General features: G+C 45.2%; 1 protein-coding gene across 5 annotated transcripts in view; it reads right to left on the reverse strand.

Annotated features, from left to right (window-relative positions):
- SMS (spermine synthase) overlaps window positions 1-12,971 on the reverse strand; it is a 46,172-nt gene extending 33,201 nt beyond the window's left edge. Inside the window, exon 1 of one of the 5 annotated variants that reach the window (XM_081043968.1) lies at window positions 12,695-12,971. In XM_081043968.1, the coding sequence (XP_080900094.1) occupies window positions 12,695-12,725 (31 nt within the window). In that variant the 5' untranslated portion in view covers window positions 12,726-12,971. Of the gene's footprint in view, window positions 1-426; window positions 549-10,631; window positions 10,822-11,277; window positions 11,594-11,654; window positions 11,986-12,694 lie in introns of those variants that run through there. The other 4 variants (XM_081043967.1, XM_081043969.1, XM_081043971.1 and 1 more) reach the window with 4 other exon arrangements.
- Window positions 12,972-16,164: the final 3,193 nt, after the last annotated feature.

Genomic DNA, 16,164 nt, shown 5'->3' on the forward strand with positions numbered 1-16,164 from the left:
GACTAGGCCAAAACCTGGCTTTCATTTGAGGGGACAGTAAGTTTCTGGTCATGAGATGCTGAACACGGGGCCACCTGACCTCCCAGAAGGAATCGTTTGAGCAACATAAGGCATCCTATGACCCCATGGAAGCAAGGAACGTGTTTTCAGAGACGAGGAAGGAGTAAACTCGGGCCGGAGCTGTGGAGGAGAGCAGGGAAGACCGCCAAGGCAGAGGACATGGATAAGAGGTCAGGGCCACAGAGAGCCCTCTCTGGGGGCTGCGTGACACCCCAAAGGAAGAAGTTAAAGGAGGGATGCTAAAGCAGGCCCAGCAGCACCATAAAAGGGAAAAGCCAGGTGGCAAGAGGGGACTTACAGAGTTTGAGATTGCAGGACAGGAGAAAACTTAAGGCACCTGAACCAGGAAAAATGACCAGCCCTTACCTTTAGTTCAAAACTGCTGTCCATAGTCCACCATGAGGTGTGAAAAGGGTCCCAGCTGCCACCTGTCACCTCCCTCTTCCCCTCATCTGACAGAGCAGCAGGAGAACAGGTTTCAGGCTGGCCTGAGGTCAGACAGCAATGGTTTCCTTCAGCTCCGCCCAGAAGGAGAACAAGAATTCTTTCCCAAACTAGAAACTGTGTGACGGCCACTTTTATTATCCAGGAGCACTTCACCAACATGAGGAATGCCCAGTTCTCTTCCTACTAACTTGAAGTGGGCAGAATCCCTTACAGGTCAGACCTATTACCATACGCGTTTGTATAAACAATTCTAGGGTTTCTGCCCAAGCTTCTATGTCAGGCTGAGAATCACAAACAGAACAGCATTTCCACGGAAAAAGCAATTTGGACTTCGTGATGTCAAAAATCACCTTTACATCAGAGCTGCGCGAGGCGGCCGCGGCACCTTCCCTTCCCCTGGCTTTGGCTAGGGCAGACTCAGAGAAGCCATTCAGGCCTGCCCCCTGCGGAATGGCCTTCCACGGAGACCCCTCGGCACCTAGGGGGCACTGGAAAACTGAGTGTGACTGCAGAACAGCAGAGATGAAAGATGAAGGACACAAGTCATAACTGCCCAGACACAGGGAGGGGCGAGTGCAGTGATGGATTCCAGACTTGGAAAAGGTCATGTGGGGGCCTGGGAATCTGTACTTGTAAATTTTTCCACATGGCTCTGAAGCAAGCCACCAGACTTAGACAGTCTAAAGGCTGGGGTGGGCAAACTTGTTCTGTAAAGGGCCACTCAGGAAAGACTGCAGGCTTCCTAGGCCAAATCAGGTCTGTGTCTCAAACGTATGTGTTTGTGTGTTTCACCACCCTTTAAAAATGCAAAAGTCATACTTAGCTGGAGGGCCATACTACAAGAGGTCAGAAAGCAGGATTTGGTTCAAGGGCCTTAGTTTGGTGACCCATGGTCTAAGGTGCTTTCAGCTCTATATTCCTAAATAACAGAGACAGGGACACTCAGTTGTAATTCTACAACCTGAATTTCCAGAAATCATATTGTTAGAATTTGAGACTAGAATAATAATATTATTTCCTACATTCAAGTTAGCAACTTATTAAATGTGGGCAGAAAACAGCTAATAACCTATATAACTAGCACGCCTGCTTTTTAGGAATACATAGAAGTGACATTAGCAGCTAACAGAAACCCCACACTAGAGAATGAAACTAGTCTCAAATCACTAATCTACACTCCCACTTCAAGAACCTAGAAAAAGTAAAACCCAAAGCAAGGAGAGGAAGGAAATAATGGTAACAGCAGAAATCAAGGAAATTGAAAACAGAAAAACTATAAAGAAAAATCAATGAAGCAAAAAGCTATTTCTCTGAAAATAATCAAATTAACAAACTCTAGCAAGATTGTCAAAGAAAAAAAAGACACTAATTGACAATATTACGAATAAAACAAAAGATATCATTACAGACCCTACAGACACCGAAAGGATAATAAAGGAATCCTACAAACAACTCTACACAAATAAATGTGACAACTTAAAAAGGAAATGAAACAATTCCTCAAAAAGCACAAACTATCACAACTCACCAATATAAAACAGATAATCCGAATAGCCCTACAAATATTAAGGAAATTGAATCTGTAATTTTAAAACTAAAAAGAAAGTCTTGACACTCAGATAATTTCACTGGAGAACTCTACCAAATATTTAAAAAACGAACACCAATTCTGCATAATCCCTTCCAGAAAACAGAAAGGAAAGACTTCCTCCCAATTCATTTCATGAAGCCATTATGCTAACACAAAGGCCAAAACAGTCCAAAAAGAAACCTACAGACCAGACCATTATCGTTCACGAACAGAAACACAAAAATCTTTAACAAATCCTTAGCAAGTCCTTAACAAGTAAGAATTCAGCAATATATAAAAATAATTATATACCATGACCCAGTGGGATTTATTCAGGTATGCAAGGCTGGTTGAGTATTTTCTTAAATCAATGCAATGCACCCTATTAATAGGCTAAAGAAAAAAAATCACGACATTAATTGATGCAAACAAAGTATTTGACAAAAATTCAACACCCATCCAAAATAAAAACACACAGAAAAATAGTAATAGAGACTCCCACCACTTGATAAACAGCATGTACAAAAACCTACAGCTAGCATCGCACTTAATGGTATGTAATAGACTGAAAGCTAATGAGGCAAGGATGTCCACTCTCACTGCTGTTATTCAACATAATAATACGAAAGCCTAGCCAGTGTAGTAAGGCAGAGAGGTCAAGACAGTGCCCAAGGCCACACAGCTAGTTAGCGGTAGAGCCAGGATTCAAACTCAAGCAAGTAGCCAGGATCCAAAAATGAGCGCTTCTAATCAAGGTATTGTGTTCCCTTCCTTAGTTATATTTGCAACAAGAACAAGCCATTTGTCCCATACACCAAAACAGCAGTGGTTATCTACTTGTGATAAGATTTCAGTTCGGGTTCCTCCTTTATATTTCCCCATACCCTATACATAATCTAAAATGAGCAAATAGCTTTTAAAGCAATATATATATATATAAAGACAAATGCATACACCATTATTTGAACAGCCTCTGCAGTTTCAATTAAACTGCCAGATCCTTTACTCAAAGGAAAAGAAATACACACAGGAACTCCATTAACAATTTTTAACATTCACAAAATGCGGTTTTAAAAAAGTCATCCTAACATATTCTTGCATATCACATCAAAGGGAATCAGCTGATGGTAAGCGCTTTTCTTTCTCTCTCTCTCCAACCTAGACAAACTCCATGTAGCAGCATCAAACACTTGGACAAGCCAGCCCACAAACCTCTTCCTCAAAACCCCCAAACCAACTGGACCACTCAGCTGCAGCATTATGCAGTTCAAAGATTCAGTGTTAAACCATTTCTAAACCTACACCATTACTGTTTCCCAAAGCATGATCCAAGGTACCAATCCTGAAAAATACTCCAAGGGTTCCATGTTGAGCCAAGTTTGAGATACATTCTATATTCATGTCTAGAAATTCAGAATGCTCCCTTATCACATCAATCTTGCTTGACCACTGTAATCTATACTCCTTCAGAAGCAACAATTTGGTGAAATATAAGTGCTCTAGGAATTGGTCAGGATTCTCACTGGGGAAATTTCCATTCTATGGAAAATGGAATCATGCAACACAAATTCATGGAAGTGTTATTTCCAAAATCAGTGTCTTTTAAAAATTCTGCTTTACTAACTCAAAGAGTTCCTTTATGTAAAGTAGACCAGCCTTCAAATCACGTGCCAACCCATTATTTTCTGCCTCTTGCTTTTGCCAGCAGAACTTTCCTTATCTATCAGTCGGTTCAATTCACACCTCTTTATAAGTGAGCATCTTTATCCACTGGCACAATTTCAAAGTACTCAGCCCTAAGTACTGCAATTTAGTGTTAAGTATTCTATGTATCATCTGACACTCTTCCAAACATTTTATTGGACATCCCACTCACCCAGTGTGTGGCATTTTGATATCATTAACGCCTTCATGCAGAGGGAGAAATGAAGGTGCATGTGAAACTACCCAGAGGGTCAAGTCAGCTCAGGAATCTAGAACATGCTACCTGCTGCCGGCTCTTAACAGCTCCTTCTGAGTCTGCGGCTTAGCACATAAATGCATTTGCTCACAAGTGTGCACTAGCTCAGTGGCTCCTTCCGGAACACAGATGATAGTATCAGTTTAATGAAATCCAGGCCCACCACAACGGAGGGCCCCAGAGTTGTTTTTCCTGGGGTCTGGAAAAGTGCCTAGTTGTAAGGATTTAAAAGAGCATTTGTGCAATGGTTTACATACTTGGTTTGCAGATTCAATTGAGGAGGTTTCCCAACTTCTTGAAAGAACTGAGCCTGTAATTAAACTACCATGAAATGGTGGTTGGAGCCGCAGCGCACACCAGCAGGCTTGGGTTACAACTGCAGTGAAATGGTGGATTCAAATGCCTGGAATATCCTGACTCCAAAAACTAAACTCAATAAAAGCTTTATTGAACACATTTTTAAACAGACACCCAACCACAATCCAGTAACTTTCTAACTAATCCTCACTTACCAAAGCTTAGTATAACCATGGTGGTCTCAATTCAAATCATAAAGCCTTGTCTGGGTACCAAACCCAACCCCAAAAGCTCTAACTTTTCTGAGACCACAGCCCTTCCGTCTATCTCCCAAGAAGGTAGCAACGGCCTGCAAGTGCTGATTCAAACATGGCCAATTTCATTATACAAGTGAGGGGATGCAAAGATTCCAAATTGGTCACTCCTCCACTGCAAAACAAAACCGGCTTGCCCCCTCAAAAAAACCACAAGGTATGTTGTCTCCGGGTTGCTTATGAAACTGGAAAACACTCTCCTTCAGAAACATAACGTGCAGGGCTTCAGATTACTGGGAAAAGTACCTCTCTTGTTAGCAGAGGTGGGGATCATTCCTAATGCCTGGATTATGGAGTCAATGTCTTAAACAGCTGTTATCCCTTCCAAAGCATGTAAAACAGAGAACTACCAAGTAAGAACTTGCACAAACTAATTTTACCATAAAAGACCTCTCTATATTTAAAGAAGTGAGTATAACTTTAGAACTATACTCTAAAATGAATCATGGTTTATACAAATTTTTAATGGCAAGCTCATAAAACGAATTCCCAGCAATGTGCAATTCTTCAGCTTGGATTCAAAAAGAGTATGATCAAGTTCAATTAAGAATCTATTGCAGGGGCCGGCCCAGTGGCTCAGGCGGTTAGAGCTCCATGCTCCTAACTCCGAAGGCTGCTGGTTCGATTCCACATGAGCCAGTGGGCTCTCAACCACAAGGTCACCAGTTCAATTCCTCAAGTCCCGCAAGGGATGGTGGGCTCTGCCCCCTGCAACTAAGATTGAACACGGCACCTTGAGCTGAGCTGCCGCTGAGCTCTCGGATGGCTCAGTTGGTTGGAGTACGGGCTCTCAACCACAAGGTTGCTGGTTCGACTCCCGCAAGGGATGGTGGGCTGTGCCCCCTGCAACTAGCAACTGCAACTGGACACTTGACTTGGAAAAAAGGCCTGGAAGTACACACTGTTCCCCAATAAAGTCCTGTTCCCCTTCCTAGATTAAAAAAAAAAAAAATTTTAATTTAAAAAATAAAAAAAAACAAGAATCTATTGCAGTTAGGGGAATGGGATTTACAGAAAAAAAAAATCCCAACACAGCAAAAGAGCATCCTGAATGAAGGCAGACTCCAATGAGGACCTCCTCCTAGTAGTCCTACGACATTTTAAAATACAATTAAGGTACCAGAGAATACCTAAAGGTCAAAAAATGTCTTCCCAAAGTTGTTCAATTCTGTCCAGGAACCTCCTGGCTACTTGGAAGCACAAGGAGTGTGAAACTCAAGTGTGTTGAGCAAAAACTGGGTAGAAATACACCTTGCAAATGCCGATAAGGAGCTCAGCTTTACCCAGAGGGCAATTTGGAGGATCCACAGAAGATTTTAAACTGGGAAAAGGGGAGCTATCTGTTGAGTTCTGATGATCCAGCCCTTCCCAAAAATGGAGACAAAGAGATTGTGGCCAAGAAATGTAGCCAGGGAAAAGGTGAGCAAGGAATTTGAGTGTGTAGGGACTTAATGACTTGAAGATTGGGGCAGGGGTGGGTAGGTGCCGCCCCCAAAGGCTTTTCAGTTTTTAATGAGAATCCTATTATAGTGGTTCTCAGACTTAATCAGCAACAGAATTACTGGGATAAAACTGGTTTTAAAATGCAAATTCTGGGAACTCTTTCCTCTCCCAGACTGTGATTCCGTCAATCTAGAGTGGGGCCCAAGCAGGCGGTTTTTTTCCACTCCCAGTCACCAGCCCCCCACCCCAGGCTTCACTGTTAAAGTGGGGGTGTGAATTGTTTATCACTGTGCTGAACTGGGATAATGACAGTGCTGAAAGATTAGGGAAAAGCTTCTTCTACTCTTGAACAACAAAAACACTACATGCAATTAAAACTGGATTGTTTAGGTTTTAAGCTTATAGTTACAGCTATTTAAAACACATGAAGATGTGAGTTACATAAATGTCTAATGACTGCGTTGTACACCTGAAACTAAAATAATATTGTATGTCAACTGTAATTGAAAAGTAATTTTAAAAAAAGAGGAGAGAAGGGAGGGAAAGAATTACCCAGTTACCATAACTGTGATTATTGATATGTTAATAGCTTGATTATAGTCGTTATGTCACAATGTATACAATATATCAAAATATCAAAATATCAAAGTACCAAATATCAAAATATCAAAATACCTTAAATATAAACAATTATTTGTCATTTATATCTAAATAAAGCTGAAAATTAAAAAAAATATAATGTGAAACACCTGAAACAAATATGCTTCCAGCAGAAAGCAGCTCAACAAATGCATGGAAGAGTGGGAGCCTGGGGGATGGGCCAAAGGTTCAGGAAATTACGGACGGTCACCTGAAGCCACAACCTCAATTGAAATGGAAGAGCTGGCCATGCCATGTGCTAACCAACCCCAGTGCAAACTTTGAAGGAAGCCATCCTCCCTCCGTACCTATTGATTTGTGCATAATGAAGACTTCCAAAAAGGACCAGGGGAATTTTGCTGATAATTTGTCATCTTACACTGGGGTTTCTTTACCCCAGCACTACTGACATTTTGAGCTCCCAATGTTGTGGGGGCTGTCCTGTGTACTCTAGGATGTTTAATAACACCCCTGGTCTACTGGATGCTAGTAATATCCCAGGTGTGACAACCAAAAATGTCTCCAGATATTACCAAACGTTCTGGGGGAGGGGATGAGTGGAGAGAGAGCGGGCTTTTCAGAATCACTGCCCTATGCTGAGAGAATTCGCAGCTGCTGAATTAACAAAGGCTCTGGAATCAAACAGACATGACTGTGAATCCCAGCTACTCACCCCACTCATAAGGTGAAAAACTGCAATGGGCCTATTTATTCATCTTTAAAATGGGGATAACAGGACCTACCATCCAGATCAGGTAAAATAACATGTCATGTGCTTAGGGCAATGCCTAGCCCAGGAGACATTTGATAAACACCAGCTTTTACATTTTCCAAGAGTTGTTTTGAAGAACCAGGAACATCTGCTTACAGCTCTGGCTGTAGGTGGAAACCTACTCCTCCTAAAAAAACAATACACAGAAATGGCAGTCCCAGTTCTCTTTCCAGCTCCTAGGGGGTCCAAGCCTAGGATCCATAAGTTCCTAAAGGGCCACTGAATACAATTCCGGGGTCTTTGAACTTGGATGGAAAAAATATATATCCTTATGTTTACTAACTGAAATATAGCATTTTCTTCAAGTATGCTCGTCAAACCACATTATCAACTATACCTGGCCACGGTCACTATAAAATCACAGCTTTTTCTTATCACATCACAGCTGAAATACCCATTTTCTCAGGTCTACTTCAAAATTATTAAAGTTATTAGGCTTGCTGCTAGATCATGTTGTTTGTTATTAAAGAAGCACAGATTACTATGCCACATATTTGGGGTTAATTGGCTATGTGCATTTTAAATAACTGAATTATTTTACACATTTAAAATTCTTATTCTGAGAAGAACTCCACAGGCTTGCTTCCCTGATGAGTGTCAAGGCACAAAGAAATTGAAGAAACTCCTTCCCTAAACCTTTCCAATAAGCCCAAAATTGCCAAGCAGCCTTCTGTTCTTATTAAACAAGATTTTTGTTGTGAAGCGAATTGGTGAATTTGAGTGACACAGTCACTTTGCTTCCCTACTATATAGAAAAGCATAGATCAGTGGTCCTAAAGACAGACAGAACTAGCTTTGCACCTTTACCATAACATCAATCGGATCCATTTAAGCAGCACTTATCAGACATCAATGATGTTCCGCAACTGTGTCCAGGATACACATCCTGGAGATCTGCCTTCAAAGATGCTCCCAGCCCAGAAGACAAGGACATCAAAAGGAAGATGGCTAGGGTGGCCAGATGGCTCAGTCGGTTGGAGCGCGTCCTCTCAACCACAAGGTTGCCGGTTTGATTCCTTGACTCCCACAAGGGATGGTGGGCTGCGCCCCCTGCAACTAGTAACGGCAACTGGACCTGGAGCTGAGCTGCGCCCTCCACAACTAAGACTGAAAGAACAACAACTTGACTTGGAAAAAAAGTCCTGGAAGTACACACTGTTCCCCAATAAAGTCCTGTTCCCCTTCCCCAATAAAATGTAAGGCCCACTGGGGAATACATAAAAAAACTAAAAAATAACATACATATATATGCGTGTGTGTGTATATATATATAAAAGAAGATGGCTAGACCTTTCCAGGACTGACTGGCCAGCATAGACTATGCTCTGACAGGCAGAGGCCACACAGACCTCGTTCACCTCTGTATATCCAGCATGCTCACTGGCTAGCACATTTGACTAGAAACAAACCATGTGTCCTCCACCAGCCCAGAGAGGCTTAAACTCTACAAACACAGGACATGTTTATTCTTGTTAGACTCAGGTTGAGAAATCACGAAATGTTTTCTGGGCTCAAGTGTCCTCAGAGTACAATAGTTCACTTACAAGGTGACCAGAGATTTTTTTTTTCAGCAAAAATTAAAATTTCCCGGGTTACCTCATCAGCCAGCACACTAAACAGGCACCACCCAGACCAAATTTATAATTGCCCTTAGTGGCCCAGTGACTGTTGGGTATTAGCAGGATTGCATGGGTAACTAAGTTCTATGGAATCACAATATAATAACATAGCGGTTTCAAATTTAATTCCATTAAAATCACATCACAGAACTGCATTAGGAAGGATTACTGACAAATGGGAAAAAGAACACGAATCCAGGCTCCACAGGCATTTGACTCACCCTTGAGTCACATCCAATACTCATGCCAAGAGTAATGGTTTTTGACTCATTATTACCAATTAAAATAAATGTTTTTGGAGACCTCACAGGTGGCAGGTTTCTCACAAAGTGCCCCCTATTGAAAACCAAAAGAACCTAGAAGAGCCTAGTCTAGCCAGATCCTCTTATTTTACAAAGTGTGGATGGCTACTGACAAGTGAGGGTGACATGCCTCCCCCCAAATCAAATGGGGGGGGGGAATACAGTAAGAATCAAACTTATCTTACTCCCAAAACACTTTTGTAGGGACGCAAGATCTATTATAACATAGATGCGTAGGTACATATCCCCCTCCTTAGTGTTATTTCTTTCTAGAATGTTCTTTACCTTGTCATCAAAACTTTTAAGATTAGCAGGCTGGGAATTAAGAATAGCTGGGAATTCTCAATCTTTTTTTACTTTCTCTTCACACAACTAAAGTTAGATGTCACTTCCACACCTTGCTAACTCTGAACCTGCCAGGTTCTCCTGCTCCCTCCCAAACTGCACGTCCATGGTTCTGTCTCCATTGCTGGCTAGTGCCAGTTCAAAGTGTTCAAGTTCTCTTGTTTTTTTCTTCATACTTATGTGAAGGTTTCCCCCCACTTTTACAACAGAACACAGAAGCAGCCCATTGCATGCCATCCTTTCAACAGGCAACACCTGAATTAAGTTGAAAGCTGTTTAAGGGTTAAGGGAAGGACACTCAGACTGAGAAAAGTGCCAGAATCCTTGGGCCTCCTTACACTCTAAAATTTCATGCTAAGTACAGGTGAGTGTTCACAGGTGCTTACCACCAGGGTCCCTTCCTAGACTCACCTCTTAGCAGCTAGGTGACTTTGAACCACTATTCCTTCAAGCCTCACCCTCACCTCTATAATTGAGTATCCTAGACCCTTCACTGACCAATACCAGCTTTAACTAGCAGGGTAATTCAATAAAACCTTAAGCTATCTCACACCCCACTAACTGCAAGCCCCAAGCCCCACTTTTTCTCCATATTCTTCCCAGCAGTCTCCCTTCCCTCCATCCTCACCTAAGAAATGTGGAAACTAAAAAATGCTTTGTTTTCTCCAAATCACTTCCCGACCACCCAAATACATTGATATTACTCAACAACCTTGTAGTATTCTACAACTCCCTTAACATTAAAAGTCCTATGAAGTGTTCACTGTTCTTCCCTCCCTCCTTTTTAACCACAGGGAATATGAGACTGAGGCTGAGAAATAAGGCCAAATCACGTGCAGAGCCAATCAAGACAGGGCGCAAACCTAGATCTTGCTCCAATCCTCAGTCTTTTTATTAAGTCTGTGCCTCCGGAGATCCTTTAAGTTTGGGGGAGAAAATGCAAAGTAAGTACTCCTAAGTTCAAAAACGGGAAGAGAAAGTCAGTGTTTTAAATAACAAAAAAGGCTGATCCATCTAATTCAAGGAAAAAGCAGGATGTGGACGAGATGCTCCAAGTGGGACGTACGGAACGCGCAGATTCAAGTCTGCAGCACTCGTACGTTAAAAAGCCACCAGAAAAGACCCGCAGTCCTACCCCTCCCCCACTTATAAGCACCCATAAAGCATGCAAAATACCCCTCCCCCCCATAATTCCCGCACACAGTTCCAACTTCCCGAGCCCACTGTTCATGTCGCCTCAGTTTTCCGAGCCTCCCCGATGCCGAGAGTTGTGGTTCCCGTGCCCAGACTTCATCCCCCACCCCCATAATAATAATAATCGTTTCCTTTTCCCGTCCCCCGTCCCTTTCCGGGCGATCGTCTCCTACGCAGCCGCCTAAGAATTCTGCAAGCGCGGCGCGGTCCTTTCTCAGCCCGAGCTCCCGCGAGGGGAGCCCCCGTCCCCGAGGGCGATTTACCCGCCTCGGAAAATGGGAAAAGGTCACGCGGGCGGCCCCGCGCGAACCACACCTCGCTCTGCCGCCGCCCGTGCACTCCGGTCCTATGGGGGGGCCGCGAACGTGGAGGGGGGTGTTCCCCCCGCGCCGGGCAGCGCGAAGGGGACCCCGGCGGGGGCAGTCAAGCCCGCGTGGTGCGCGAGTGGACGACCTGGGACCCGAAGGGCGGCTCCGCTGGGAGGGGGACCCAGCGCGGCCCCCCCAAGCCCCACGGTGCGGCCGGGACGGAGCGCGGCGCGAACTAGAGCGCGGCCTCCGCCCGGCCGCCGGTGCACGCGGTCCCGCAGCGCGCATTGTTCAGCCGGCGGCGTGCGCCCCGCCCGGCGCCCGCCGGCCCCAGCCCTCTGGGCGGCGGGGGCTGCCGGGCAGGTGGTGGCCGCGCGCCCTCACCTTTGGCGCCGAGCATGAAGTCGAGCGTGCTGTGCCGTGCTGCTGCCATAGTGAGGCGAGGCCCTGGGCCATGCCTGGGGGAGGCGGCCACGGGAGACTGAGGGGCCGTGCGGCGGGTCAGGCTGCGGCCAGTGGGGACTGCGCCGCGCCGCGGAAGCAGAGGATAGGAGGAGGGAGGGACCGCCGGGAGCCACCCGGGGCGCAGGGGCGGGGTTGGGCCCGCCTCCGGGAGGGAGGAAGCGCGGATGCCCGCAGCCCCGAACTTAGAGCGCAGGGGGGTGAGGCCTCGCTAATGCAATGGTGGAAACGTGGGCGCCGTGCTCCCTGGCGTGCGTCACCAATGGCCGCGCCCTGCGCCTAGGATCGGGCGGGCGCTCCAGCCATCCGTTAGGTCACCTTAGGTTTAAACAGCGCAGCACGACTTCCGGGGGGAGCCCACCCCCTGTGCTTCCCCCGAGACCAACCCCCCAAGCCAAGGCCCCTCTTATTTCCTGGCCAAGTCAAGAAAATAAAATGCTAGGATCCACCCTGTAGTCTAAAAGTACTGTACTGCCGCATTTTTCTTAACTCTACAAACGCTACAGTTAAATCCATTAGAATTATTACTACCATTATTACTAGCAAGGGTTGGCCATGCATTTCAGGACCGAATGAGAAGCTCCTGGGCATTTAGATTACCTACATTTTCAAACAAAGTGGGAATGGGATGAGAAGCAAGTGAGGGTTAACGTTGTTAATGTTGATTTGGGAAATTACAGATTCTAGAGCTGCTCCTCCATCACTCGTGGCTCTATTCTTGGCAGTGAACCTTTACGCTGTGCTCTTGTCTTTGACTTTAGGATTACGGCTAGTGTTCAAGGTGTGCCAAAGAGAGAACACTCAATGTCTGTACATTAAAGCCCTCCTTTATTACACTAACAATATCACTGGGCAAATGCCTCCATCATCCCGTCAGTCTTTTGTACCTCTCTCGGCATTCAGAAGCTCCACGGGAATTACTGTACTAGCTGGACAAAGTTTAGATCAGTGAACTCACGTACCTTCACAAAAGCAGAACCTAGATAAAGTCATGTTTCCTGCAGGCAGCCCCTAGTGCTGTTTTGCTGAGTCCTTCACCTTTCTCCAAGCACTGGGTAATGTCTTCACAAGTGTTCTTCAATAAACCATCTTGTTAAGAACTGGATCCACTTTTTAGTACCTGCATTAATTTTTTCCTAGTACTCTCAGCCACTTGTTTGCTGTTCTGCATGTTTTTCCTTCTGTGGTTCCCAGGTTCTCAATTTCCTTAGCTACTCTGTTATCTCAACCTTCAATCTCTATACTTCAGACTGCAGCTCCTGCTTTCTTCCTGGGACAGTCTCCAGTTCTTGCCATTCCTGTGGACTTAGGTCACTGGAACTGTAAGTTGTCCTCAGCCACACTGCAGGGGCAGTGGAGCTCCACAGGTCTCAAGAGTACCTCTTCCCACTCAGCAGCAGGGTGGACCTCTGGTGCAGATAACCTGTGCAGTGGCACGGGCAAGGGTTCAAAAGAGCCCTGCACTTGGTTTAATGCTCTACTCTCACTGTCTTGAAATTCTTAATAATTTTTTTTTTAACTTTTATTTATTTTAAATGTGTTTTTTCAGGACCCATCGGCTCCAAGTCAAGCAGTTGTCCCAATCTAGTTGTGGAGGGCGCAGCTCACACTGGCCCGTGCGAGGCTCGAACTGGCAAACCTGATGCTACGAGCATCCCGCTCCAACCAACTGACCTAACCGGCCGCCCAAAATTCTTAATTTTTGAACCAGGAGCCCAGTGTCTTTGTTTTGCATTGGGCCTGTCAATTATGTAGCCAGTCCTGCTCAGCAGCTTGTGTCCTGCTGCGCAGGAAGCAGTGACCAGTGCTAGTGCCTCACCTTGCTTCTGCAAGGTTCAAAATAGACAGAGATGAAAATTCTTGAGCTGCTTTGCCATGAACTAATCAGATATCCATAACAAAAGTGGAATTTTAACAAAAATGCTTCATGATGTTAGCAAAACATCAGAGATAAGTGGGCCTCGAATGGAACTGACGTTGGGGTAGTTTTAGGAGTTATTGTAAGGATGTTCTCAATGCATATATCACCTACCCATGACACAATCCTGGCAAGATTGTTAAAGGTAGGACATATACAGGAACCACGGGCTTGAGGCTTCTTTAAACATCTCCAACTGGGCTATGAGTGCCTATTTGCGTGTTCTCATTGCCTGGGTTTTATAATCTAGGCCCCTGGTTTCAAAGCCTGTTACAGGACAAATAATCACTTTGTGGGAATTACTTGTTACAGTTTCTGGGAATTGCCAGAATCCTGCAACAAAAAAGCAGGACTTACCCAACTATAGCCTGCATTCCAGAAGCAACTTCCTAATCAACAAAATCTTGGCAATGACAAAAATGTGGATATCGTGGATGTCCTCTGGACAGACCTCATCCACTCTTGGCCAAAAAGGAGGCTTAAGACAGAGAAAAGCAGCCCCGACCATCCATCCGGAAACTGGCCAGGCATTTTCTTGTTGAACATAAGCAATTCCCCAGAACACCAACGTCTGACAAGGCCACTCTGTGACCAGGATGGGACAAGACAAAAACAAGACCACTCAGTCGGAACCATGTCGGAACACGGACAAAGCATGAACCTTGTCCAAACCACAAATATCACCAAACATTCCCCCATCTTAGCTAATGAGTGACTGCTGCTACTTTACTCATCACAGCCTGTCTAGTCATCCCTGCTTCCAGGTGAGATTTATTAAGACACCCAATCGTGGAATTACCTCTGCTTTCTGATAGCATCTGGTCCAAAAGTACCTGATACAGGCCCAATCCTGTGTGTGGTCTTTTCTGACAACCTCTTGCTGCGATGCCCCCATGGTGCCCCAAGGTGTGCGTTCTCCTTCACTGCAAGGAGAAAATCTACTCGTTCCATTCCAGGTGTATCCCTGGGGGTGAGTGGCTGAAGGGCAGTAAGAATAGTGACTGTGCCATCTGGAGGCTCGAGTCTCCCAGGCAGACTGCGCCTGCCGTTCCTGGCGCAGCTTCTCACGGCCTTTCTGAAACTGAGCTTTCATACCTATAAACTGCTCCATTACATTATGGAGAGTTTCGGCGGACACCACACTCTGCTCGCCGTGCCATGTGTCATGCAGGGTGTCACGCAGGGTCTCAGCTCCCGCTCCCCACATAAGAACGCAGGATATGGTGAGGCCAAAAAGGAACACCCATGGAGCCATAGATAGGGGAGTCATACCACTATATTCTCACTGGTGGCTGGGTGAGACACACGAAGTAGGAGCCACACCATCCTCAATCCGCTGTCCACTTTTCTGCCTGCCAACCAGCCAACCAACCAACGCAGCCACGGCAGTTGCATCATTAGCCAATTGGCCAACTGGCTACAGCCAACGGCCAATCACCACCCGAGCCAGCACTTCCCCCTGCCCCACGTGAGGCGGAGAGCCTGGAAACTGCTCTCTGGGACTCTGTCCCCACAGTGACAATAAGACAAAGTCAATGCATGGAGTAAAAAACAATTGGTGACCCTCTTAGCAAAACTAAGTATAATGTCAGGTATTACTTTTATCTAAAACTCACACTCACATGGACCCACCTGCATGTTCACAGTCAGGCCAACTTAAACATTTCCAACAGAGTTTTTATATATAAACTCTGAGGAAGAATCACACTGTCCTGCATGGTTAGCAACAATAACTATCAACTGGGAAGAAGGAAGTTGAAATGGAAAAGAGCCCTCCATTAAAAAGGAGAAGGTGGTGGTGAGGGGGTAGTGGAGTACTAACTGGACACGTCCCCAGGCTGTAAGAACCTGGAGGCCAGCCATTACGCTGCTGTCCCAAACCTTCCTGGCGAAGAGAGATGGGGAGCTGGCAGCACTTAGCAGGTGCACCTGCCATCAAAGCTAGTACCTTTTGTTTTACTGTTTTGTTTTTTGCTTTTTCACCAGTCCCTTTGGGACCATTGGAGACATTCTGCTTCCCTGTCCCCTGTGTTCAGGTGTGATGAAAGCACTTTCTCTCTTAAAAACCCTGGCCTTAGCTATTAGGGTTAGAATGGCTGATAGAAATCTGGATGCCTCCCTCGCCATTTCTCCGATGAATGTGGGCCTCACCTGGCTAGTTAAGCACAATTAAATTCCTTATTAAGAGTAGTGTGTAACCGAGAGTGGTCTGGAATCTTTGACACAAGGTTTCTCAACTTAGCTGCACACTGGAATCACCAGGGGAGTTTTAAAAATAGCACCTGCCTGAGCCCCAGCCCAACTGCAGCTCAGGCATCAAGCTTGTTAAATAAATAAATAAAAACCCAGGAGTTTCTAATGTAAGGCCAAGGGTGCCAGTGCCAAGTCTAGAAGCAGTGTGAACCACAATAGATACAACTCTGCACACACGAGGATGGCTCTAATATAGGTAAATGAGTAAATCTTAAAAATCAGAAAATAAGTGTTGGTGAGGATGTGGAGAAATTGGAACCC

The sequence above is a fragment of the Rhinolophus hipposideros genome (assembly GCF_964194185.1).
Source record: "Rhinolophus hipposideros genome assembly, chromosome: X".
NCBI lineage: Eukaryota > Metazoa > Chordata > Mammalia > Chiroptera > Rhinolophidae > Rhinolophus > Rhinolophus hipposideros.